Source organism: Bufo bufo, chromosome 4 (genome assembly GCF_905171765.1).
Source record: "Bufo bufo chromosome 4, aBufBuf1.1, whole genome shotgun sequence".
Taxonomy (NCBI): domain Eukaryota; kingdom Metazoa; phylum Chordata; class Amphibia; order Anura; family Bufonidae; genus Bufo; species Bufo bufo.
Window position 1 is genome coordinate 167,113,856 of NC_053392.1, and position 27,268 is coordinate 167,141,123.

General features: G+C 41.5%; 1 protein-coding gene across 2 annotated transcripts in view; it reads left to right on the forward strand.

Annotated features, from left to right (window-relative positions):
• The window catches only part of RNF13 (ring finger protein 13), a 112,945-nt gene extending 87,234 nt beyond the window's left edge, over positions 1 to 25,711 (forward strand). For both annotated transcript variants that reach the window (XM_040428077.1, XM_040428079.1), the window contains 4 exons: positions 13,758 to 13,863; positions 15,270 to 15,363; positions 17,365 to 17,445; positions 24,524 to 25,711. In XM_040428077.1, the coding sequence (XP_040284011.1) occupies positions 13,758 to 13,863; positions 15,270 to 15,363; positions 17,365 to 17,445; positions 24,524 to 24,903 (661 nt within the window). In that variant the 3' untranslated portion in view covers positions 24,904 to 25,711. The remainder of the gene's footprint in view (positions 1 to 13,757; positions 13,864 to 15,269; positions 15,364 to 17,364; positions 17,446 to 24,523) is intronic.
• Positions 25,712 to 27,268: the final 1,557 nt, after the last annotated feature.

The following is a 27,268-nucleotide window of genomic DNA, read 5'->3' on the forward strand; positions in this document are numbered from 1 at the left end:
AAGGGCAGTATCGACTTCATGGGCGGAAGAAGCATATTGATTCTAAGAGACCTATCCTACGGTAGGAAAGTTTTACAAGCAGTTGTGCCTCCCTAATTCATTAATCTGTTAGCTCTCCAAGTAAGGTGCCGTCATTGAGGGGAGGGGAAAAGTTGAATTAGTCTTACCGGTAATTCCTTTTTCGCAAATCCTCCATGACGGCACCGCTTGTATTCCCCCCAAAAAAATAAAATAAAAAAAGACTAGTTATGAAATTAAATAATCGGTCTAGTTATATGTATGCGATTTAATATGTATAACAGAGAATAGTTAAGATTACGAATGAGTGTAAGTTTAGGGCCTGTCAAGTCCAGAAGACACTGAAGATAAGTGAGGAGGCGGGCCCTTTTGAACTTTCCTGTCCCTGCCTGTCTGGAGGAGGAGGATAATCTCCAAGTAAGGTGCCGTCATGGAGGATTCGCGAAAAAGGAATTACCGGTAAGACTAATTAAACTTTTTTATATATATGATTACCATGGTTGCAATCCAAATATGCATTTATTTATGTTAGTAGATATATCTATTTTAGTATACTTTTATATATCTAATGCCCCTATTATGCCCTCTAGTATGGCCACACACTCGTTATAAGAATTTTAATCATATGTTATATATATTTTATACTTACCCCCATTATATTTATATAAATATATGTATGTATGTGCGGCCAGAAGTTCTAATAATGCCATGGATATGAATCCTATCTCCTGAGAAGGAAGGGTCCCGAACCCCGCAGGGCTGCTGTATCATGTCGGTGCAGAGAACAGTAATCGAGGCGAACCCCAGCGCTACACAGGGTGACTGTGTGCGCTGTGAGGGTGCGAGTATGGAGATCGTGCAGCGCTGGAGATTCACAGGATCGCCGCATGTATACGTGTGGGTCTGGAGATCTTGCAGCGCTGGAGATTCACAGGATCGCCGCACGCATACAAAGAGTGCATGTAGATAAAAATGTCTCCAGCTCTGTGTGAGAGGACGGCGTGCGCTGTGATACCACTGAGAAGCCAGCGCTGTAAAGCAGTTTTTCATTATTAGTATTATTAATTTTATTCTCTAATCTATGGATTAAGCTATAATATGGAGCGCTCGATTCAGCGCAACTGAAGCTTGCACAATATACAATGTATCCCTCTGTGTCACACTGGATACTAATGTGTCTCCCTTATGTTCTAATTAATGCAATTGAATATGATTGAAGGGCTCTGGTAACGAGGTCCACAGACTAGGAGCTTCATTATACTAAACACACCCGCTCCTGCCTCTGAACCTCCCCCAGATTAACCCGCCAAAATAGCTTTTTAAATACCCCTAGAGCAAGTAAATCTTTAGTCTGTAAATTGTCCTGATGAAGGGGGCGCTTCGCCCTTGAAACGCGTTGACTTGAACTCAATAAAAGAATATTACTAATCCTGAGGATTCATCTATATGCCAGCAGCGCCGGAAAGTGGTCTCGCACTTTTTTATGATCTTCTATAGAGAAAACTATCTTAGAATGGTTTGGATAAATAAAAGCATTCCAAAGTTGATAACGCATAAAGTGACACATGTCAGATTTGCAAATTTAGACCTGGTCACGAAGGTGAAAAATTACTTCGTCTTGAAAGGGTTAAAGGGGTTATCCAATATCCTAAACTGTCTCCCCCATGTGCCGGGCCCCCCACGCTGAATATACTTACCCCGCTCCCTGCGCCGCTCCTGGTCCAGCAGGGTAAGTATATTCCCTGTGAGGGGCCCGGCACATGGGGGGGGGGGGGGGGGAGGCAGTTAATGAGATTGGATAACACCTTTAACTGCAGAGTTATAAAACTCCCCTGATTCACACTAAAGACCCCCATATCCCTTACTGTATCGTTGGCTGAACCTTATGAGAATGGTGGGTTTGGCCAACAATTTAATGTTTATGGGGATCTTCCAACAGATTATTAGGAGACAAGTTTCAGGTCAACTGAATTTTTCCACCTGATCATTTTGTTCTCTCAGAAGATAAGCCACTGCCAGAAGTGTCTTGTAGCGACTTTCTCCTGTATCCCCCTTGACAACATGTACAGTTGTGTTCAAAATAATAGCAGTGTGTTTAAAAAAGGGAATAAAGCTCAAAATGCTTCTAATAGCTTTACTTTCCATACACACAATGCATTGGGGACACTACACATTCTTTTTATTTTTATTTTTTTATAAACAATTTTTATTGATTTTTTTAGTATTTAACTCAAAGAAAAAAAGAATGCATCACAGTACAAGGAGCAACTGTCATATCCTGACGCAGCAGGAAATGGTACTTGAGCAATCAGTATAATAGTTATACAGAGAAAATAAGCAAAGTTCCAACTCAAGGGAATAGTAGCATAACAGTAAATCAATAGGTTAGTAGCAATAAAGCTGACATATATCCCATAGGACCAAAGGCTAATAGCTCATTATTATTTAGGGTGGGTCAATTTAGGAGAAGTTTCTGTATCTCCTCCAAGCCGACCAAGTCAAGAGGAATTTCTTTCTGGTACCCAACTCCCAGTTAGATAGCTCCTCAAAGCGATAAATTTGATCGACCTTGTTCGTCCATTGGTCAATTGAGGGTATTTCATCAGAGCGCCATTTTGTGGGAATTAGGAGACGAGCCGCTGATAAAAGGTGTATAAGCAGCTCATGACTTTTATCATATTTGGATGTGTCTAGAGATAGAAGGGCGATTTCAGGCGTGCATGGGGCGGAGGAACCACATATGGAGTTGCTGACGCGGAATATCTGCTCCCACCAACTTAACAGGGGAGGGCAGTTCCACCAAATGTGGATGAAAGTGCCTTTATCTGAACCACATCTCCAACACAAGTCTGGTACGTCAGGGTACATGAGAGCTATTTTATCAGGGGTTCTGTACCATCTGGACAAAATTTTGTAACCATTCTCTTGCACCCGGACGCACCTTGAGAACTTATGAGGGGTGATCAACAGTGAGTTAATTTCCTTATCGGAAAATTGTTTGCACAAATCTTTTTCCCATAATCCTATGTATGAGGGTTTAACTCTCGTGTGAGGCTGAATGAGCCTTTTGTAAAGGAAGGAGATTAATTTGGGAGGGTAAGTGTTAGTGGATACCAAATTTTCAAACCATCCGGAGGTATGGTTCGTGGGGGTAGCTTTGGAGTAACTGAGCAATTCACCTTTAAGATATTTAAGAGCAAGAAAGTTAGCGGGCTGTATACCGCTTGTGGAAGCTAGAATGGTTTCTGGGGGAACACAGCCATCACTATCCAGTAGCTCAGATATAGGAGTAGATGAGGATCTAAGCTGGGAGGGGATGGAGGATTTTACTTCCATAGGGGCAAGTGAATAAATATCTCTGATTTGAAGGAGGGGGGACAAAGGTAATTGGTTACCGTAATTTGAAGAAAACCACTTCCATACTTTGATAGTAGTCCTTATCAGAGGGTTAGTCATATGAGGAAGGGGAATTAGTGGCTTGTCTGAGAGCAAAAGGGATCTAAGAGAAGAAATAAAGTTAGAGTTTTCGATATGGAGCCACATTTTATGTGTAGGAGAACATATCCAATCGATCACTCTACATTCTATTCCAAATCAAAACATGAAGAAAAATATATCAAATTTGTGGTGAATATTAGAAAAAAAATAGCAGTGTTTTGTATTCTTCTCTACAAACTCAAACATTCACTATATAAACTGAAAAATGTTTGAAGATTTTGCTTTCCTTTGAATCCCTTAACTAATATTTAGCTGTAAAACCACTGTTTCTGAGAACTGCTATACATCTGTGTTGCATGGAGTCAACCAACTTCTGGCCCCTGTGAACAGGTATTCCAGCCCAGGATGATTGGACTACATTCTACAGTTCTTATCTATTTCTTGGTTTTGCCTCAGAAACTGCATTTTTTTTTTTTATGTCACCCCAGAAGCTTTCTATTGGATTAAGATCCGGTTATTGGGCTGGCCACTCTATAACGTCAATCTTGTTGGTCTGGAACCAAGATGTTTCACGTTTACTAGTGTGTTTGGGGTCGTTGTCTTGTTAGAACACCCATTTCAAGAGCATTTCCTCTTCAGCATGACCTCCTTCAAGTATTCTGATGTATTCAAACAGATCCACGATCCCTGGTATGCGATAAATAAGCCCAACACCTTAGTATGAGAAACATCCCCATATCATGCTTGCGTCACCATGCTTCACTGTGTACTGTGGCTTGAATTCAGTGTTTGGGGGTCGTCTGACAAACTGTCTCCGGCCACTAGACCCAAAAAGAACAATCTTACTTTCATCAGTCCGCAAAATGTCTCTTCAGGCCAGTCAATGTGCTCTTTGGCAAATTGTAACCTCTTCAGCACATGTCTTTTTTTTTCAACAGTGGGACTTTGCGGGGCTTCTTGCAGATAGCTTGGCTTCACATAGGCGTCTTCTAATTGTAACAGTACTCACAGGTAACTTTAGACCTTCTTTGGTCTTCCTGGAGCTGATTGTTGGCTGAGTCCTTGCCATTTTGGCTATTCTTCTATGCATTCGAATGGTAGTTTTTCGCTTTCTTCCACGTTTTTCAGGTTTTGGTTGCCATTTTAAAGCATTTGCGATCATTTTAGCTGAGCAGGCTATCATTTTCTGCACTTCTTTATATGTTTTCCCCTCTCCAATCAACTTTTTAATCAACGTATGCTGTTCTTCTGAACAATGTCTGGAATGACCCACTTTCCTCAATTTCATAGAGCAATGCACTGTAACCAGCATGTACAACATTTGCCGCCTTCCTTCCTTAAATAAGGGCAATAATTGCCACCTGTTTTTCAAAGAATGAATGACCTCACTCATTGAACTCCACACAGCTATTATCTTGAAGATGCCCCTTTCATTTAGTGATTTAATTACACAGAATCAGTAGCATGCATGTCATGACTGTTGGGTCTGTTTGATTTACATTACTCTACTACACCTGCTAGTAAGTTATTTGCCATGTAAAAATATCATTTCTGCCAAAAACGGTGATCAGGTTAGTGATGTCTGACTGCTATTATTTTGAACACAACTGTATATGCTTGACCGAACCAACTGTGTATACAAATGAGGAAATTCAGCCGATGGCTATCGAATGTGTTTGGCCAGCATAGCTGGCTATACTATCTGTGTGAAGCAGCAAGGACTAATTGGGATAAACATATCACAAGCAGGAACTAGGGGAGACTGAATGAAACGGCATCACACAGGAATACACTGAGACTGCAGTGTGAATTAGGGGACAGATGTTGACCTTCACTTGCTGCTAGTTAAGCAAGTGCAATGTGATGCAAGAGGCAAATTGAAAGTGTAGGCTCCATTAGGGGAACCATATAAGAGAGGGAAGAAATATTCAAGTGTGTGTACAGTATCTCACAAAAGTGAGTACCCCCTCACATTTTGTCTTTTCCTGGGACAACACTGAAGATCTGACACTTTGATACAATGTAAAGTAGTCAGTGTACAGCTTGTATAACAGTGTAAATTTGGTGTACCCTCAAAATAACTCAACGCACAGCCATTAAAGGGGTTATCCGAGTAATGAAAACAAATTTAAAAATATTATAAAACTCATCAGGACTTTCATATAAATTAGTTAAGCTTGATATCTTATATAACCCCATACTTACACCTTTGCATAGTTCTGTTATTCTTGCTTTGTTTACATGCTGCAGCAATCAGTGGGGGCGTGTAACAACAATGACTGAGCTCTCCCTCATGAATATTTGTGGGTGTGAATAATCTGCCCTTCCCCTCCCCCTGCACTGCTTGCTCTGCGCAACCTAACCTTGCATACACAGTCACATGATCTGTCCTAGCTCACACAGGCAGAAGATCTTCCTGTCACATTGCAGATACACAGTGTAAGTTTTAAATGTTACCACTTTTACACAAAGCATTTTAAAAAAAAAATCTAGTTTTTGTGTTGCCATTTTCTGAGAGCCATATATATATATATATATGGTGACCAAAAATTGTCTGTTTTGGGACAGATTTTGTTTATTTCTATGTAGTTCATCTGATGGGGTAAATCATGTGATATTTTTATAGAGTTGGTTGTTACGGGCGTGGCAAAAAAAAAAAATTCCCCCTTATTTTTTGCAATAGGAATAGATTTTATTACGCTGCCTGCCACTGATCGAGTTGGCGCAGCTACTGCATCCACCCAATCACAGTGCCGTACATGTACTCCGCTGGGCGGCAAGTCGCGTCCCACTGCGCTGTACACGTACGGCCCAGGCCTGGAAGGGGTTAAACGGATGGCAAACTCATGATGGGAACCCACCCTAAGGGTCCATTCACACAAATGTATGGATGTGGTGCCCGTATTGTGGAATGCAAATAGTGGTCCGCAAAACACGGTCACCATACATGTGAACTCCATGTCACGGATGGAGACCCATTGACTTGGTTGGCTCCGTGATCTACAAGATACGCAAAACATAGGGTATGTCTTATCCTTTTGGTGTATTTTGTGGATCGCAGAGCCTTTCAAGTCAATAGGTCTCCATCTGTGAAATGGAATTCACACAGCTGGTGCCTTGTATATTGCAGACCGATAATTGCAGTCCGCAACACTGGCACGGTGACCATATGGTTGTGTGAAGGAGCTCTTAGAAGTAACATAATGCAGGTGAACCGGGATTCTTATCTTATTCTACACCATTTGCAGTGGTTGCCATAGGTAACTATATCACTATGACAACCACTGTTTATTTTTATATATTGTCAACAAAAATAAATAAAAGTATGGAGAGAAAAATAATTACCTATAATTACCGGAAATTCAAACATTATCATTGTGATAATCACAAATGTCATGTCCTCCTATATAAAGGTATATATATTTATAGAATAAATGAACTCCGCAGCACATCCGAGTAGTGAAGAAGTAAAAGAAGCTTTAATCACCAAGCATGCGACGTTTCAATCCTCTCAATGGGATTTTTCTCAAGCAGTGACATTGTGGGCAGTGCACAGTACATATTTAAACACATTGACATAATTAAACAATCAATGAGTAAATTACAAGCATTTAAAGTGATATATTAAAAAACTGACAACAACAGTGTTATCATTACAAAATAGCATTTCATGAAATGACATACAGTGTTACAGTGCAAACGATACCTGTATCAAATCCAACGTACAGTGTACAGACAAAATACTTTACTAACAATCATGATTAATTCAGGTGTATGCCATTATAATAACCAAAAATGTGCAGGTGTACCTCAGTAGAATGATGAGTTAGATCACAGGAGTGTGCGATGGAGTCAGAACACATGGGTCACGGCGTCTCAGACATGCCAATGCGCATGTCGCAGGACCTTCCTGGGGATTCCGATCACATGATCACCCATTCTGGTCATTCGATGTAGTGCGCATGTCGCAGGACCTGTGAGCATGTGATCACAGCATGTGATCACTCTTCCGGTCATGTGTTCAGGTAAATCATCAGGTCATGTGATTCAGTGTGTCACATGATCGGAATAAACAAACTTAAAGATTCAAGTGTTCAGTGGTATTCAAAACACATAGGAAAGCATGATTCCACAGCTATATTTCCAAAAATCATTATAGGGGACATATATATAACACCTAAAGTAAGCTATAAATATGCAAAGTATAAAGAAATATGTCATCTTACAAATATAAGAATATGTATGCAGGCATAAGCAGTAGCGGAGTACATATGGCAGTGTGGGCACCCGGTATAGGATCATTGCCGACCCAGGCGCATCGAATCACATGGACAGTACCATTTATGAGTCACCCATCAATCTGGGAGAAAAAATAACTGTATACAACTGGAAGTACCATTGTTGTGTACAGGAAAGCTATATGTACTGTGCGAAAGTACCGCCGCTTTCCTTGCTATATAAGGACTTAGTTTATTAGTTGTTGAGTAGCCCCCTAGTCTAAACGAGGAATTCAGTATATGCGACTTATGTGGTTATCACAAAGTCCCAACCTGACTAGTCCCCCCTGTCCGTTGGATACCATCCCTGGAAATCCAACATGGCAGACCCGGGATCATCCTCTAGATTCCGGGGGCACATTGATATATATCCATAAAATATGTCAATCTTCTCCTCGAGACTGATGGCTCAAAAGGCCTGTCCAAATGTAAATCCGAGCACATGGGTATAGCAACTAAACCATCTCAGGTAATCCAACACCACCTGTGTATAATCCAATGCCCGCATACAATTCAAAAAAGGGAAAAAAATGTCTAGGAAATCAATATATCCGTGCATCAGTGCGGTGAACAATCATATGTCATGCTATGCATAAGACATGACCGTATAACCCGCTGTGCACAGAAACATGATCCCACCTATCTTGTTATAAAGGCATTTCTTTCTAAGGAAAATACAAATAAAATTGTATATGGCAATAAAGTAAGCGGTGTATATATATAGGTCCCATCATGATCCAATGGATGAATCTTCCAGCGCTCACCCTTTATTGTGGATACACACAATATTCACCATAATCCTGAGGGTAATAAAAACAATATATAAGAACACCTTGTTGTATAAACAAGGGGCACAACCACTTAAAACTCAACATAAGGGCAGGAGAGCAGATTCAAGAGCACAATCACCTAGGACAATAACCAGGGCTTATAATCAACATTTAATCCCTGTGGTCTTAAAGTATTTAGTTTAGCAATCCATCTCATCTCACATTTTTTGAGAAGGGCAAGTCTGTTCCCCCCCCTCCGTGGTGTAGGGATATGGTCGACCAGCATACATTTAAGGTCCCGCTCCTTGTGGTCCATGTCAGTAAAATGCTTCGGGACTGGAAGGTCCATCCGTTTTTTACGGATGGTATATCGATGTTGATTGATTCTACTTTTAAAATCCAGTGAAGTTTCCCCAATGTATAATAACTGACATGGACACCAAAGGATATATATAACAAAAGAGGATTCACATGTCAAAAAGTGCTTGATGTAATGCTTCTTTTGCGTACGTGGATGCAGAAAAAAGCTGCCTTTTTGCATGTATCGACAATTAATACAATTTAAGCATGGAAAGCTACCCAATTTGGGACTACGCAGAAAGGTTTGGCCCAACTCCTTTTGTGTACCTATGTCAGTAAGGATCAATCTGTCTTTAAGGTTCCTAGTTCTTTTGTACGACATGAGGGGAGGGAGATGAAATTCCTCAATCCCCTCATGACCACTTTTCAAAACTGGCCAGTGTTTCAGGATAATTTGCCGAATGTGTGTACTGTCTTCTGTGTAAGTAGTTACCAGAGGAATTCTCTTGCTTTGTTTGTCACTATTTTTATTTTTCTTGGTAAGAAGCTCTGTACGTGTTTTGTATTGTATAGAGTTGAGATGTTGTTTAAGTAACGATACAGGATAGTCCCTATCTATGAAGGACTGTGTCATGCATTTAAGAGTGTCAGATAATTCATTATTATTACTGACTATGCGTTTGGCGCGGTAAAACTGACTCAAAGGAAGGGATTTGACCATGGCCCTGGGATGTGCACTGTTGTATCTCAATAATGTGTTGCGATCGGTGGGCTTAGAGTATAAGCCCGTCGATAGCACCCGATCATATATATTTATATACAGATATCGTTAGATATAGATATATAGATATATATATCTATATTACACTGCTCAAAAAAAATAAATGGAACACTTAAACAACACAATGTAACTCCAAGTCAATCACACTTCTGTGAAATCAAACTGTCCACTTAAAAAGCAACACTGAGTGACAATCAATTTCACATGCTGTTGTGCAAATGGGATAGACAACAGGTGGAAATTATAGGCAATTAGCAAGACACCCCCAATAAAGGAGTGGTTCTGCAGGTGGTGACCACAGACCACTTCTCAGTTCCTATGCTTCCTGGCTGATGTTTTGGTCACTTTTGAATGCTGGCGGTTCTTTCACTCTAGTGGTAGCATGAGACTGAGTCTACAACCCACACAAGTGGCTCAGGTAGTGCAGCTTATCCAGGATGGCACATCAATGCGAGCTGTGGCAAGAAGGTTTGCTGTGTCTGTCAGCGTAGTGTCCAGAGCATGGAGGCGCTACCAGGAGACAGGCCAGTACATGAGGAGACGTGGAGGAGGCCGTAGGAGGGCAACAACCCAGCAGCGGGACCGCTACCTCCGCCTTTGTGCAAGGAGGAACAGGAGGAGCACTGCCAGAGCCCTGCAAAATGACCTCCAGCAGGCAACAAATGTGCATGTCTGCTCAAACGGTCAGAAACAGACTCCATGAGGGTGATATGAGGGCCCGACGTCCATAGGTGGGGGTTGTGCTTACAGCCCAACACCGTGCAGGACGTTTGGCATTTGCCAGAGAACACCAAGATTGGCAAATTCGCCACTGGCGCCCTGTGCTCTTCACAGATGAAAGCAGGTTCACATTGAGCACATGTGACAGACGTGACAGAGTCTGGAGACGCCGTGGAGAACGTTCTGCTGCCTGCAACATCCTCCAGCATGTTGTTGTCAGATGCTTTAGTCCAGGTCTGGGAGGAGATCCCTCAAGAGACCGTCCGCCACCTCATCAGGAGCATGCACAGGCGTTGTAGGGAGGTCATACAGGCACGTGGAGGCCACACACACTACTGAGCCTCATTTTGACTTGTTTTAAGGACATTGCATCAAAGTTGGATCAGCCTGTAGTGTGTTTTTCCACTTTATTTTTGAGTGTGACTCCAAATCCAGACCAAAAGTTTGGACACACCTTCTCATTCAAAGAGTTTTCTTTATTTTCATGACTATGAAGGCATCAAAACTATGAATTAATAAATGTGGAATGATATACATAACAAACAAGTGTGAAACAACTGAAAATATGTCATATTCTAGGTTTTTCAAAGTAGCCACCTTTTGCTTTGATTACTGCTTTGCACACTCTTGGCATTCTCTTGATGAGCTTCAAGAGGTAGTCCCCTGAAATGGTTTTCACTTCACAGGTGTGCCCTGTAAGGTTTAATAAGTAGGATTTCTTGCCTTATAAATGGGGTTGGGACAATCAGTTGCGTTGAGGAGAAGTCGGGTGGATACACAGCTGATAGTCCTACTGAATAGACTGTTAGAATTTGTATTATGGCAAGAAAAAAGCAGCTAAGTAAAGAAAAACGAGTGGCCATCATTACTTTAAGAAATGAAGGTCAGTCAGTCAGCCGAAAAATTGGGAAAACTTTGAAAGTAAGGGCTATTTGACCATGAAGGAGAGTGATGGGGTGCTGCGCCAGATGACCTGGCCTCCACAGTCACTGGACCTGAACCCAGTCGAGATGGTTTGGGGTGAGCTGGACCGCAGAGTGAAGGCAAAAGGACCAACAAGTGCTAAGCATCTCTGGGAACTCCTTCAAGACTGCTGGAAGACCATTTCAGGGGACTACCTCTTGAAGCTCACCAAGAGAATGCCAAGAGTGTGCAAAGCAGTAATCAAAGCAAAAGGTGGCTACTTTGAAGAACCTAGAATATGACACATTTTCCGTTGTTTCACAATTGTTTGTTATGTATATAATTCCACATGTGTTAATTCATAGTTTTGATGCCTTCATAGTCATGAAAATAAAGAAAACTCTTTGAATGAGAAGGTGTGTCCAAACTTTTGGTCTGTACTGTATATAGATAGATATCTATCTATTTCATCTATATATAAGTTGTAACATGGACATAGATTTACTTTAGAGTGGCTGGTCTTGGGCAGTGGCTTTTGTGTCTAATCACCACACTGCTGCTAGCAAGCACGATCCCTCACAGGAGCCGGCCGGCAGCCAAATACAGAGGGGGGGGGTGGGCACACAGGCTGGCCACTCCTTCAGGCTGGGATTACTGTAGCTCGTACACAAAACGTCACCACAGGGAGCCGACGACCCGCAGCGGGGTGGCCGAAACCGGAGCCGAACAGTAAATATAGTTAATTACAAATGTAGTATTGAGACTATTAGGAGACAACTTGTAATATTTAAATGTAACTCAGACAACCCCTTTAATGTCTAAACCGCTAGCAACAAAAGGGAGTACACCCAATTAGCCTTTTTCCCTCCGTGGTGTTGTTTCTCGGTGCTACAAGGTCTCAATTATGAGTGGGGTGCAGGTGTGTTAAATTTGGTTTTATTGCTCTTACATTCTCTCATACTGGTCACTGGAAGTTCAACATGGCACCTCATGACAAAGAACTCTCTGGAGGATCTGAAAAAAGAATTGTTGATCTACATAAAGATGGCTTAGGCCTGTGATGGCTAAGCTCTGGCACTCCAGCTGTGGTAAAACTACAACTGCCAAGATGCACACTCGCTTGGCTGTTCTCAGAACTCCATAGAAATGAATGAAGCATGCTGGGAGTCGTAGTTTCATCACAGCTGGAGTGCCGGAGCTTAGCCATCACTGGCCTAGGCTATAAGAAGATTGTCAACACCCTGAAACTGAGCTGCAGCAGAGTGGCCAAGACCATACAGCGGTTTAACAAGACAGGTTCTACTCAGAACAGGCCTCGCCATGGTCGAACAAAAAAGTTGAGTGCACGTGCTTAGCATCATATCCAAAGGTTGTCTTTTATTTTATTTTTTTATCAGATAGTTTATTTTTACCAAAAAATTTAAATTATCATTTTACAAAATTCTTGTGTCATATGTTATTTTCAACAAAGTGCAAAAATACTCATTGTACAAAACAGGATAGTCAATAAACAGGATCCTTGAGGTTGTCTTTTCAAAATAGACATGTGAGTGCTGCCAACATTGCTGCGGAGGTTAAAGGGGTGGGGGGTCAGCCTGTCAGTGCTCAGACCATATGCCGCACACTGCATCAAATTGGTCGTCCCAGATGGAAGCCTCTTCTAAAGTTGATGCACAAGAAAGGCCGTAAACACTTTGCTGAAGACAAGAAGACTAAGGACATGGATTACTGGAACCATGCCCTATGGTCTGATTAGACCAAGATAAACTTATTTGGTTCAGATGGGGTCAAGTGTGTGTTGTGGCAACCAGGTGAGTCGTGCAAAGACAAGTGTGTCTTTCCCACAGTCAAGAAGGTGTGGGAGTATCATGGTTTGAGGCTACATGAGTGCTGCCGGCTGAAGGGAACTACAGTTCATTGAGGGAACCATGAATGCCAACATGTACTGTGACTTACTGAAGCAGAGCCTGATCATCTCCTCTCTTCGGAAACTTGACCGCAGGGCAGTATTCCAATATAACGACTCCAAACGCACCTCCAAGACCGCCACTGGCTTGCTAAAGAAACTGAGGGTAGACTGGCCAAGCATGTCTCCCGACCTAGACCCTTTAAAACATCTGTGGGACATCCTTAAATGAAAGGTAGAGGAGCACAAGGTCTCTAATACCCACCAGCTTTGTGATGTAATCATGGAGGAGTGGAAGAGTATTCCAGTGGCAACCTGTGACGCTCTAGTGAACTCCATGCCCAAGAGAGTTAAGGCAGTGCTGGAAAATAATGGTGGCCCCACAAAATATTGACTCTTTGGACAAAATTTGGCCATTGTCACTTAGGGGTGTACTCGCTTTTGTTGCCAGCGGTTTAGACATTTAATAGCTGTGTGTTATTTTGAGGGCACACCAAATTTACACTGTTATACAAGCTGTACACTGACTACTTTACATTGTATCAAAGATAGAGATATATATATATATATATATATATATATATATACTGTATGTGTGTGTGTGTGTATAAAATCACTTTTTATTTTATTTATTTTTTGCATAGTGCATACATTGAATTGATGCCCGATGGAAACCTTCCTTTGGAATACTACTTGATACCATTTCTAATCATTGTTGGGATTTGTCTGGTGCTAATCGTCATTTTTATGGTATGTAGCACAGTTTGGACTTTTTTTTTTTTTTTTTTGATATCGTTGATTATGAAGATAATTTACAAATCTGTATAAAAGATTCTCATATTACAGTCATGAGAAACACAAAGTACAACTTCCTTGATTTCTATGGTAGTATGTACCAGGACATAATAAAAATGTATGTTAGATGGATATTGATTATTAAATCACATAAAATTAAAATGATTGTCAGTCAGAAACTTAAAGTGCAATATCAGTCTATAAACTATATAAATACTGAAATTAACACAATTTCTAGGTTTTAAATCCGGTTCATAGATGTACAGATTATACACATTGCTGATGTGATATATGTATTAAGCTACTTTCACACTCCCGTTTTGTGCCGATCCGTCACGAACGGATCCGTTCAGATAATACAACCGTCTGCATCCGTTCAGAACGGATCTGTTTGTATTATCTTTAACATAGCCAAGACGGATCCGTTTTCTATTGTGCCAGATTGTGTCGGTGAAAACGTTTGGCTCAGTTTCAGCAGCGTTTTGGTGTCCATCTCCAAAGCGGAATTGAGACTGAACTGATGCATTCTGAGCGGATCTTTTTCCATTCAGAATGCATTAAAATGCAAACTGATCCGTTTTGGACCGTTTGTGAGAGCTCTAAACGGATCTCACAAACTGAAAGCCAAAACGCGAGTGTAAAAGTAGACTTACAGTGGGGTTATGTGGTTTTAGACCTTGTTTAGGGTGTTTTAAATATTTTGTGATAACCTCCATGGCACATCACACATTATATACTCCATAGGGTATGTCCTAAAAGAAGCCATCAGATGAAACTTGAGTTGGACAAGGAGGCCCCTTACACCAAGTCCAGCCCCTTATCTTGCCACTTTTTGTGATATGTGCTTTTTAACAGATGTGTTATATGATACATCTTTCTTCTGGAGAAGTGGAGTTTGCAGTGCTCCATCTTTTTCTGTTTCAGAGGTTTAATCCAGTAGAGCTGTAGCTTCAAGTAGTAATTTGTGTTTGAAGAGACAACCAACTTGTTTAGCTGGATATTGAAACCATCAATAGACTGAAGATGCAATATTCCTGATGAGTCTTAGACTTTAGCTTCTGACTGCCTAATCATGATTTACATTTTATGCGACTTATTATAAGGCCTCTTGCACACGACCGTTTGGTTTTTTCAGTATTTTTCAGCTTTTAGTGATTGTGCTGCATCAGAGACTTAGTTGCAGCTTTCTTTGGTGAATATTAGGTAATATTGAATATTAAATGGATATTGGATAAAGGAGAGATGGATATTCTAATGTCCTACGTTCGATTAAAAGCATCCCAATGACATTTTGAGATGAGCAGACCATGAGAATGAAGCATTTCTGATTTTGTATCTGCATTCTTTTTCTACAAACATAGATCACTAAGTTTGTGCAAGATCGACACCGAGCAAGAAGGAACAGACTGCACAAAGACCAGTTGAAAAAACTACCCATTCATAAATTTAAGAAAGGTAAGATCATGAGATGTGGGTCGATGTGATACAGCATTCCAGGTAACTCTATTCATCTTCTATTATGTGCATATTACACTTGTTCATAAATCGTTTTCCGTTACAATTCTTCTAGCACAGGTATGGGTAGGAATTACTGTACTTTTGTTTCTAATATGGAATGTCGCCACATACACTATGCTGTAACAGCAGTGGTAGTTGTTGATTTAAATGTGACTTTCTGTCACCTTTTGAAAGGAAAATAAATCTGCAAAGAGTTCTATACTGCCATGTTACTAGTTTTAATATGTGTAATATACTCTGCATTTAGTTACAAATTCCAGACTTTGTGCTCCTCACCTGATTTCTGTAAAAGACATGTTTGGTAGCAAGTAAACTCCCTAAGGCTACTTTCACACTTGCGGCAGAGTGATCCGGCAAGCAGTTCCGTTGCCGGAACTGCCTGCCGGATCCAGCAAAACGTATGCCAACTGATGGCATTTGTAAGACTGATCAGGATCCTGATCAGTCGGAAAAATGCCTGATCAGTCAGAAAAAAAATATTGAAATGCCAGTATTTTGAATGCCGGATCCAGCACTAATACATTTCTATGGAAAAAAATGTTGGATTCGCCATTCAGGCAAGTCTTCAGTTTTTTTTGTCCGGAGATAAAACCGTAGCATGCTGCAGTTTTATCTTTGTCCTGATCAGTCAAAAAGACTGAACTGAAGACATCCTGATGCATTCAGAATGGAGAGCATTCCGTTCAGGATGCTTGGGGATAAAACTGATCAGTTCTTTTCCGGTGTAGAGCCCCTATGATGGAACTATATGCCGGAAAAGAAAAACGCAAGTGTGAAAGTACCCTTACAAAGGGTCATAATAACTGTTAAAGGGGTTGTCTGAGTTATTTTTTTGCTCTTTGTATGTTTCTAGCTAGGCAAATGTAAGGACTTTACAATTCACTTATTTTATCTCCAGTTGCTGCTTTCTCAGATTTTACTGAGGGTCACATGACCTGTGATGTCAGCTTCTCTCGCTGCTCTGATGATTCCTGCACAAGCCTGAGAGAGCAGATATGTGCCTGTATACAAGAGATCACTGTGCTGACCACGCCCCCTGCACTGCAGTCTGCTCTCTCCCTGGATTCTTAACCCCTTAAGCTGCACAGACTCAGGGCTGAAGGCTTTACTGAGTAGCTGCAGGCAGTGCTGGGCACAGGAGCTGACAGACTAGAGGAGTTCTGCACAAGAACAGGTAGGGGGAAGATCCTGTGTGTATCAGCAGTGTCATTGTACAGCTGGGACTTGTAGTCCTACACATGCAACATGCTGCTGAGTATCCCAGCAGGCAGACATGTCACATTCACTCCCTTAGCAGAGCAGGGAGAGGGGCACACATATTCATGAGGAAAACCTCAGAGATTGTGGTTATTGCAGGTAAACAAAGGGCCAGAAGAGAACCAGGGAAATTAGGAAATATATATACTTTTGCCTAAAACTTGCTTAGCTTAGTTATATATTGCTGCCCATCAGATTTACAGTGCTATAATATATTTTTTCATAACTCAGACAACCCCTTTAAGTTCTTCTGCTGACATATGTGTGAATTGGAGGATTTTAATATTTGATTTACTTTGACCAGCTGGTCTTCTACACCAGGACACAGGACATATAATGTGAAAATGACTGTCTATAGTGAAACTACACAACTAGGGAGAAGTGTAAGGGAACAGCCGTGTCTCCTTGTACGGTAAAGTTGCTGTAACATTTCCAAATGGTGAGCAGCTTAACTCTGTGTAAATATTTGGATGCGGCAAGAATTTGCCATCAGCATCTGTAATGAATCAGGAAAATATGGAGCAGAGACATCTTAGTCCAGTGCAGAAGGAGTCTATATTTAACCCTGTGACACTCGCCATGTGTAATATTCATGCGTTTAATTTTTTGTCATTGTGCACATATTTCACCATCTGTCTCCTTATTTTTGTTAACTTTTTTTTAATGCTGTTTCAATTACAGGTGATGAATATGATGTGTGTGCAGTTTGCCTGGATGAGTATGAGGAAGGGGATAAGCTGCGAGTATTGCCATGTTCACATGGTAAGGAAATCGGAACACGTCTGTAGATACCCTGATTTGCAGATAAAGATCAGATAAAAAAAATATATATTTATTTATTTTTATCATGTTCCAGTATATATGCATGCATAGTTACTATCATTCTCCCAACAGGAACCACAGAACCACACTTCCTCCTGTTTTATATGTATGTTAGCAGACTTCTGACAGCACTGCATGCTTTGAACTGCAAAGGGGGACTTTTTTACAGATATACGCCTCAATAGTGGCGTATTAAAGTCGCAGTTGCTTGCCAATTTGCCAGCAAGGGAGCTGTTGTAGATTTAAAGAGGACCTTTCACTAGTTTAAAAACTAACTATATCAGTGGGCAGAGCGGCGCCCAGGGGTCCCCCTGCACTTACTAGTATGTCTGGGTGCCGCTCCGTTCGCCTGGTATAGGCTCAGGTGTGTGCAGCTCCCTCTTTTGTACGGGGCGGAGTTTTTGTATTAGGGTTGTCCCTTGCTGCAGCGCTGGCCAATCGTAGCGCACAGCTCATAGCCTGGGAGTCCCAGCTCATAGCCTGGGAGACATACTAGTAAGTGCAGGGGGACCCCTGGGCGCCGCTCTGCCCACTGATATAGTTCGTTTTTAGTTTTTAAACTAGTGAAAGGTCCTCCAAGTCTGTTGCACAGCCTGCTGGAGGAAGTGCCAAACTTATGTAGAGGCCAGCGCATAGGGTCTTAAGACCGACGTGGAAAACGCTGGTCTTAATAAATGTCCCCCTAGGTTTGTAAGCTTTTTACACCTTGTCTGACAAATAAATGTGACTTATTGAAAGGGGATTTGGCTTCACAGGAAAGGGGTGTGACTTAAATGCACCAAAATTTTGGCACACTTTTGGAGTAAAACTAAGCCAATTTAAAGGCGACATAGACTACATAGACTAGACAGTCTAAAGATGCAACAGAGTTATCATCCAGCATCACTGTGATAAATCTGTTGCAGTTTAAGACTATCTTTACACTGTCTGTCTTACTTTTACACAGTATTAGTAAATCTGCCTCAGAGGTCTGAGTGGAAATGGAGATGGTAGTCTCACCCACAGCAAGCCCAAACAGCATCAAAACAAATGTGCCTCAGAGCTGGGCGAGATAGTGAAAGTGACACATTCTGAGCTATGGTGGCAAACTGGTGAATATTTGGCACATATTTAGGTACGTTTCTGTATTTTTATTAGCTCTGAAAAACTCTTTACGATCAAAGTAACTGGAAAGTTAAATAAAAGCCTGATATCCCTACACAATGTGGATTCAAAGCTACTACACGAATTGTGATATTTTGTGGATTTTAGGCCCTGTTTCATGCAGTGTTAAATATATAGAAGGTAATTTATGATGCTGAAATACGCCAATATTAAACGTATTTCAGGCGCAGATTGCGGTGCAGTGGTCAGTTGCACCGCAATCTACAACGATTCTCTGCTCACAACAGGTCTAAAAAAGTGGGTATGGCGGGGAAGGGGACGGGCCAGCAGGCCCATCTCCTTTACTATCCCAGGTGTAGAAAAAGGTCTAAATGTAAGACAGCCAGGAAGCTTTCTTACATTTAGACCTGGAGCTCAATTCGCCGAAGTTAAATAGAGGCCGGCGCCTCTTCATAACTTCGGTGAAACCACTGCAAGCTTAGGGGTTTATCAAGACCGGCGTCTAAAATGCCGATCTTAATAAATGTGCCCCATAGATTTGTAATTTAGGTTCCTGCATAATTCTCTTGCCCGCGCTTGTCAGTTAAGGAGAGTGAGGATGAAGCAGGAGGACAGAGGGTGCACAGAGTGGTTTGGGCCCATTCTTGGGCACTTAAGTGTTTGTTTGCATAAGGATTAAAAATAATTTTTTCGGTATGAAGCAACTGATCACAAAGTGAAAGATATTTTATTCAGTTGAGTTGGTCCTACATGGTATTGGCCCAGATTTACTAATCCTAAAGATGGTGTAAGGATAGATAGGCTGTCTAGACCTGCACCAGATTTATCACAGGGGCTCAGGCTGGATGATCAATCTGGTACAGGGAGAGAAACTTTTCTCTTGAAGGGGCCCATTCAGACTGCCATAGTGCTTTGCAGATCCACAAAACACCGGCCGTGTGCGTTCAACAATCATACCATATTTTTTTTAAATAAAGGTTTTGGGCTATACTTGCCGTATAAGACTTACCCCTGAATACCCAGTCCTCCCTGTCTTCAAGACTATCTTCTCCAGTCCAGGGAACTGACTGGGATCTGTGGATGACACTGTTATGGAGAAGGGGATCTGTGGATGACACTGTTATGGAGAAGGGGATCTGTGGATGACACTGTTATGGAGAAGGGGATCTGTGGATGACACTGTTATGGAGAAGGGGATCTGTGGATGACACTGTTATGGAGAAGGGGATCTGTGGATGACACTATATAGCATCTTATGCTATATGTCTCATCCACAGATCCCCCTCCCCATAACAGTGCCATCCACAGATCCCCCCACCAAACGGTGCCATCCACAGACCCCCCCCCCCCCTCCCCTAAATGGTGCCATTCACAGATCTCCCCCCCCTAAACATTGCCATCCACAGATCCCTCTCCCCGACGCTCACAGGAGTACATTTAGAAACTAATCAGTGACTTTAACTTTAATCATCGCTGATCCCTTTACTTGGATACCTTACTCTGAGCTCCGGTAACAGCAGGCAATGCGGGCGGCACTCACTCACTGACGTCACGTGCCTGCGCCGCCTAGTGGGAGGAGCAGGCATGTGACATCAGTGAGTGAGCGCCGCCCGCATTGCCTGCTTTTACCGGAGCTCAGAGTAAGGTATCCAAGTAAAGAGATCAGCGATGGTTAAAGTTACTCATTACAGTTTATAAATGTACTCCTGTGAGCGGCGTGGCCCTGTATATTCTAACCCCCAGGCAAGCGTCCCCGTCACCATGGGAACGCCTGGGGGTTAGAATATACCATCGCATCTGAGTATACCCAGCGTATAAGACGACCCCCGACTTTTGAAAATAATTTCTAGTGTTAGAAAGTCGTCTTATACGCCAGAAAATACGGTAATAACAAATGCCTATTCTTGTCCGCGATTGCGGAAAAGAATAGGACAAGCACTCTTTTCTGTGGAGCCACGGACCGGAACCATCTTTTGCGACTCCGTTGAAATGAATGGGTCCGCACCTGTTCCGCAAAATTGCAAAACTGATGCGGACTCATTCATATGGCTGTCTAAACGATCCCTGACTCTGTACCAACTACTGGTATTGGCTTACTTTTGAGACAGATTTTTATGCCAGAATTGAGCCAAACGTTCCCTTTCAAGCCCCTACATCAGCAAAATGTGTTATTTCTAATGCCCTACAGGCAAAATATGAAAAGAGGTAAGGAATAGATATCAGCTCTGTGTGTGCAGAAGGAGGTATACAACAGCAGGATGATCTGAAATTTTCTGCCCTTAGATTCCCATGTTAAAATGAAAGGTGTTTTCCTGTAGTAAAATATTGATGACCTGTCCTCAGGATCGGTCATAAATATCACATCAGTGGGGGTTCAATTTTTCGGCAACTCCCCTGATCGTCATAGTACACCAAACACAGCACAGTACATTATATAGTGGCTGTGCTTGGTTTTGCAGCTGAAACCCATTCACTTTTATTGCGTTTTTATGTAAGTGGAATTAATAAAAATGAAATACATAGCTACCAATTATGTATAGTTTTTTATATTTTTTATATTTGTTTGGAAAGGATAAAAGATTTTTTATTTTATTTTTTTCCATTTGCTTTTTTTGGATGGAAGGGGCATAAACCCCCACCTTCCTTCAGGATGGCCGGCGCAGCGTCCTCCATCCCTCCCTCCCCCCACACTCTGAAGGCTGCTAGGCGTCCGGCTTGCTGTGGTATATCTGAAAAGGCAAGAGCCTAAGCAGACAAAATGTAATTGAAAATATACTGCAGTAGACTATACAGTGTATTGCAAACCATCAGACCCACTGTATCTTCAAGAATAGAATAAAAAAATTTCCCTAACTCGCTTCCCCAAAAATAGTATAAAAAGTGATCAAAAGAATGATTCCGCAAAAAATGTGCCCCTACCTACGACATTCGCCCAAAAAATAAAAAAATTATGGCTTTCAGAAAAGGGAAACACAAAAACATTTATTTATTTTTTTTTATAAAAAAAAAATTTTAAGCTTTTATTGTGTAGATCCAAAATGAAAAAAATAGACACATTAGGTATCGCCGCATCGTTACAACCTGCTCTATAAAAATTATGCAGGCCAATGGATCCGGAAACAAATCCAGGACAATATAAGAATTTAAGAAAATGGCAACGCACTCACAAAAAATGAGTGAAAAGAAAAACACTTCATTCACCCCTGTGGTCGCAACTAGGGATGAGCGAACTTGTGTTTTCAAGTTTGGAGTACAAGGTTCGGGTTATGTAAGAATTCCATTATGGATTCCGCTACCACGGACCATAACTAAGGGTCCATTCACACGTCCGCATAATGGGTCCGCCTCCGTTCTTTTCTTTTTGTGCGGACCCATTTATTTTCAAGAGTGCCACAAAAGATGCTGACAGCACACCATGTACTGTCCACATCCGCACTTCTGTTCCGCAGCCCCGCAAAAAAATAGAGCATGTCCTATTCTTGTCCCCAGCCACGGACAAGAATAGGCATTTCTATCATAGTGTCGGCCATGTGCGGTCCACAAAATGCGGAACACACATGGCCGGTGACAGTGTTTGGCGGATCCGCAAACTGGTGTAAAGTAGAACTGGCTTAGTTGCCCATAGCACCTTTCATTTTTCACAGCTTCATTGGAAAATGAAATGAGGAATCTGATTAGTTGCTATGGGCAACTCAGCCAGTTCTAATTTACACCAGTTTTGATAAATCTCCCTCACTGTGTACATAGCATTGTGTGTCGTCACACTGTACTAATCTGTGTGGGAAAAGTGAGCGTTCGCTGTGTGGACTGCAGACAACTGTATTCAGAACGGAGTGCATGTAATGAGATCTATACCCTGCTTATAACTCCATGGTTCTGACTATAGATCGCGCACTAACGTTATCAGCAGAAATATCTATTGTGTCTACAAAAAAGGGACTTTCTACGGAATGGAAAGTGAGAAATAGATCTGCTGATTACAGGCTGTAGCATTCTGTAAGACTCACCATGTTGTGTATTGGAATAAAATCTTACTACCAAGTTACTTGCAAGTTCCAGCAGCCTATATGCAAGTGGCTGCTAGCTGTGCTATGTAACAGGATGTGGGGGCGGGGCAGCAGAGCTTGTGCTTGCGCTGTTGCATGTGAAATCAACAGGAACGCTCCCACAGAGCCTTTACAGGAGATGACTGCATTGAGCAAAACTCATAGAAGAGCATATCTGAGAGCATGTGAAGCAAAGCTAATACCAGTAAACAAACGAGTGCAATTTTATTATGTGCTGGATTACGGTAAAATATGGGTTTATTGATTTTTAGTGCACAAAGGTGTCTATAGCCTTTAAGCATGCACCATCACAATGCAATAGTAGTATGTTACTGAGGCCTAACTATCAACTTACAGCGACACACTATTATAGGGCTGTGGTTTAAGGGGTTAACTGGTTTCCATGTGTCATCCAGGACTGCACAATTCTCCCACCTTTTTATGTTAATTTAAGATTTAAAGAGGGCCTGTCATGTCCTTTAAAAATGGCGAGTGACATTACTTGGCTGTAGCTGCTGCTCTACAGATTCTGGTCCTTTTTTTTTTTTTTTTTTTTTTGCCTAGCCTCAATCTGTGCCTTTCTAGTCCGGCCATTTACTGTCACAGGGGTGCAACACTCAACAAGGAGTGGACTAGAGCTGTGACACTGTGGTTATTGGACAGTATCACAGCTCTGGTCCAATCCCCATCTGGGATATTGATGGCATATCACTTGCATTTGCTATCATTGTCAGGTAAGCCTGAATTCCACCTCTGGGAACCGCTCCTATCTCCATATCGGGGCCCCTGAAGTGAAGGAAGAGCCACCATGTATGTGCAGCTTCTCTCCGCTCACTTCTATGGAAGTGCCAAAAATGACTCTACTATTTCCAACAGTCCCATAACAGTGAATGGAGAGCAAGCTGTGCATGCCCAGTGTGCTATAGTTCAATTCTAGGGGCCCCGTTCTAGAGATATGTATGGGTTCAACTTGTAGGACCTGCTCCTTTCTGCCACTCATGGCATAGACTAGCGATATGCCATCAGTGTCCTAGATGGAAATACCCATTTAAGTTTTAAGTGGAAGGAGAGAGGAACAGTTCAGAGAGGGAGTAGTGTTTGATTTAAAAAAAAAATATATATATATTTTGATCTAGGATTTTGCTTTTTATTAGACTTTATTGATGTCAATATAATGTAGATCGAATATAAATTTTAAAAATAGTGTGTGATGTAAGAGAAGAATGCTTGTTTACTTCACTAATAATTTTTTTTCTCTCCTGGTAGCAAGGGAGGAAATGAAACAATTGTGTACTGCTCCTTGGCTGAAAGGAGAGAATCACCGAATCATTTAAAGCAGTTGTCTCACTTCAGTAAATGGCATTCATCGTGTAGAGAAAGTTAATACAAGGCACTTGCTAATGTATTGTGACTGTCCATATGGCTTCCTTTGCTGGCTGGTTTTATTTTTCCATCACATTATACACTGCTCGTATCCATGGTTATGACCACCCTGCAATCCAGCAGCAGTGGCCGTGCTTGCACGCTGTCGGAAAATGCACTGGAATCTCCGGTGGCCAGGTCCGTGGGAGTGCGCATAGGCACGCATGTGCAGCAGATCCTGTCCCAGCCACCCTTTATCTGGCTCCAGCGATGGTCGTAATCCGTGGAAATGAGAAGTGTGTATGTGATGGAAAAATGAATCAAACCAGCAAAGGAGGCAATATGGACAATCACAATACATTAGTAAGTGCCTGGTATTAACTTTCTCTACATGATAAATTCCATTTCAAGAATGTTTCTCATATTTTATTTTTTTATAAATAATATACTTGTTTTAATAATCCAGATCATTTGGACAGATGTCTTAATAGATTTTCTTTTATCAGCTTATCACTGCAAATGTGTTGACCCATGGTTAACAAAAACAAAGAAAACGTGCCCTGTCTGCAAGCAAAAGGTTGTCCCATCCCATGGAGATTCTGAGTCTGATTCGGACAGCAGCCAAGAAGATAATGATGTTTCAGAAAATACCCCTCTACTGCGACCTGTGCCATCTGCCAGCACCCAGTCATTTGGAGCAATATCTGAATCGCGCTCTCAGCAGAGCATAGTGGAGTCATCTGATGAAGACGATGGTGACGATGACGCAGATGACGATGACGCAGATGACAGTGACAGCAGTGATGAAGAGCACAACCCTGGAACTGTGGTGGTGCAGCTCCAGCACAACTTGGAAAGAGATTCTCAAGAACGGAATACTGTTTAATTATTAAATGGCATAATTTGTGAAAAGTGCTTGACGCATCTGATGCTATGTAATAATCTTATTTTTCACCACAACAAAAGGTCTTTAATAAATGACCTAAATACCGCCTATTAAGTCTTGAGGTTGCAGGCAAACTTAAAAGAAATTTTACAGAATATTGAATAAGAAAAGCTGCTAGGTGATGAAAGCTTTACTAGTAGTAGTGGACACTAGGGATAAGACATGGACACGATCAAACCGTATCTGCATGCGTTTTTTCTTAGCACTGAAACATCTCATGGGCTTCTAAGCACAGATTAGAGGTGCAGCATTTCAATGTATACGCTTTGCTATGCACAATGGACATACTTTTGAAGACTAGGTTTGCAGGAGGAATGACATACAAAGAAGTGACAAGTGTGGCATGATGCACAAACCCATTTTCTAGGTAAAGTGCGGGTTTAAAATGCTACCAATACAATAGATAGGTCAGACTTATAATTTTAACTATTTATTATGCAGCTTAGTTATTTGCTTTTACAGCAGATCTTACGAGCAGTGCTTATAAAGACATACGTATTTTCTTCAATCTGTTAAATAAAAAATAAAATAAATAATCTCTCTTTGGATGAGAGTATATTTTAAGGTTTTCAACTTTCTATAATTTCTCTGGATTTATGCACTTTGGGCAGGAGCCTATACTCAAGAACTTATCTACTGTACTATGAAGGTTATATTAATGTAGAAAGTCATTATACCTGTGTAAAATTAAACCTTTTTATATCACATTATGTAAAGTATCAAAATAAAAGCTCAATTTCCCACTTGATCAGTACTCCTTTTTTTATTCCTTCCTCTATAATCAAAAGGGTTTTACAAGTTAGACTTGTTTTATAGATTGCCGTTTGCTGACATACAGTTTTTATTGCATGTGTTAAAGGGATATTTCCATTTATAGCATATCATTATCTTCTGCACTGAAAGTCACAGCAAATCCACAAAGATTTTCACAACAAAATGTAGAATTCCAGTAGTTCCACTGAGGATTTCCTGCTGTGGACTTGCCAAGTGTGGCCATAACCCTTCAGGGGTGAAATAATTAACAATCCAATCATAATCATGGTTTAACTCCATAACAGCGTTTGGTACTGGGCTTTAATCCAGAGCGCCGTACGGCACCTGATTAAAGCTCCTGCAATTTGGCAGGAACAGGTCAGGTCCCCATCTGTCAGTGACAGCCGTGGAGAGGAGAAGACAGAAGCAGTGTATTACTGAGTCTGCCCTCTCCTCTGCTCATGGCACCCAATGAGCGCTATGCAGGGAATAGTGGACCCAGAGATCATATGATTTCCGGGTGTCTAAGCAGACCCTGATCAACTCTGCCATGTACAAACCTCCCAAAGAGTGGCTGTTTTTCCCTATAACTGAGGCTCCAGTTACACTGGAAAAGTGCAAAATGCTATAAAAAAAAATGAAAATTGGGCGCCCCAGAAGTCTTTTAATGACCTCTTGGGGGACATGTTATGTGCTAAAAATAAATTTTAAAAAGTAAAAAATAAAATCAAAGGAAAACATCGACCCAACCAAAACTTTTGCCATGGTGGTCCTGTTCCCATAAAACTGTACATATGTCAAAACGACCAACACAAAATAGGGAACCAAATTTTAATCTTATTTTAAGGTCAATTTGCATATTTAGGCTAAATTGACACAACTGTATCCCTTTTGCAGTCCACAAACCTAGGATCCACAAAATGCAGATACTGACCATGTGCATCCCGCATTTTCCGCAGGCCCCATTGTCAAAAAGCTTATTTTTGCCCACAGAACAGACACGAATAGGACATGTTCTATCATTTGCGACACAGCTGCGGACAGGACACAGATGGGATTTCACAAAAATTCCTTTTACATGGTGCTTTAAAAAGTGTGTGGGAACCTCATGGAAAGTGACATATGGTGTAGATTTTACATTATATTTTGACAGTGAAATCTGCAGCAAAATCAAAACATTTGATTCAAGTGTATTTTGTTGTCTTGGATTTTGATGTAGATTTGCATCAATATCCGCAGCTATTTTTCTACAGCAAAATATGTCCCACGTGGGCCTACCTTTTAAAAGGGCTTTCCAGGAGTACAAGATTTATGAACTATCCTCAGGGTAGGTCATCAATATCAGATCAGTGGGGGTCCGACTCCCGCCAATCAGCTCTTTGAAAGGGTCGCAGCTCTGACTAGCACTGCATCCTTCACACAGAGTACCACGCAGAGGCACTGCAGCCCAGGCCCAGTCACTTGAATGGGACTGAGCTGCACGTAGGCCAAGTGACCAACAAGCGTTACCTTATTGGCCTAGGAAGAGACTGCAGCGCCCAATGGAGCGCAT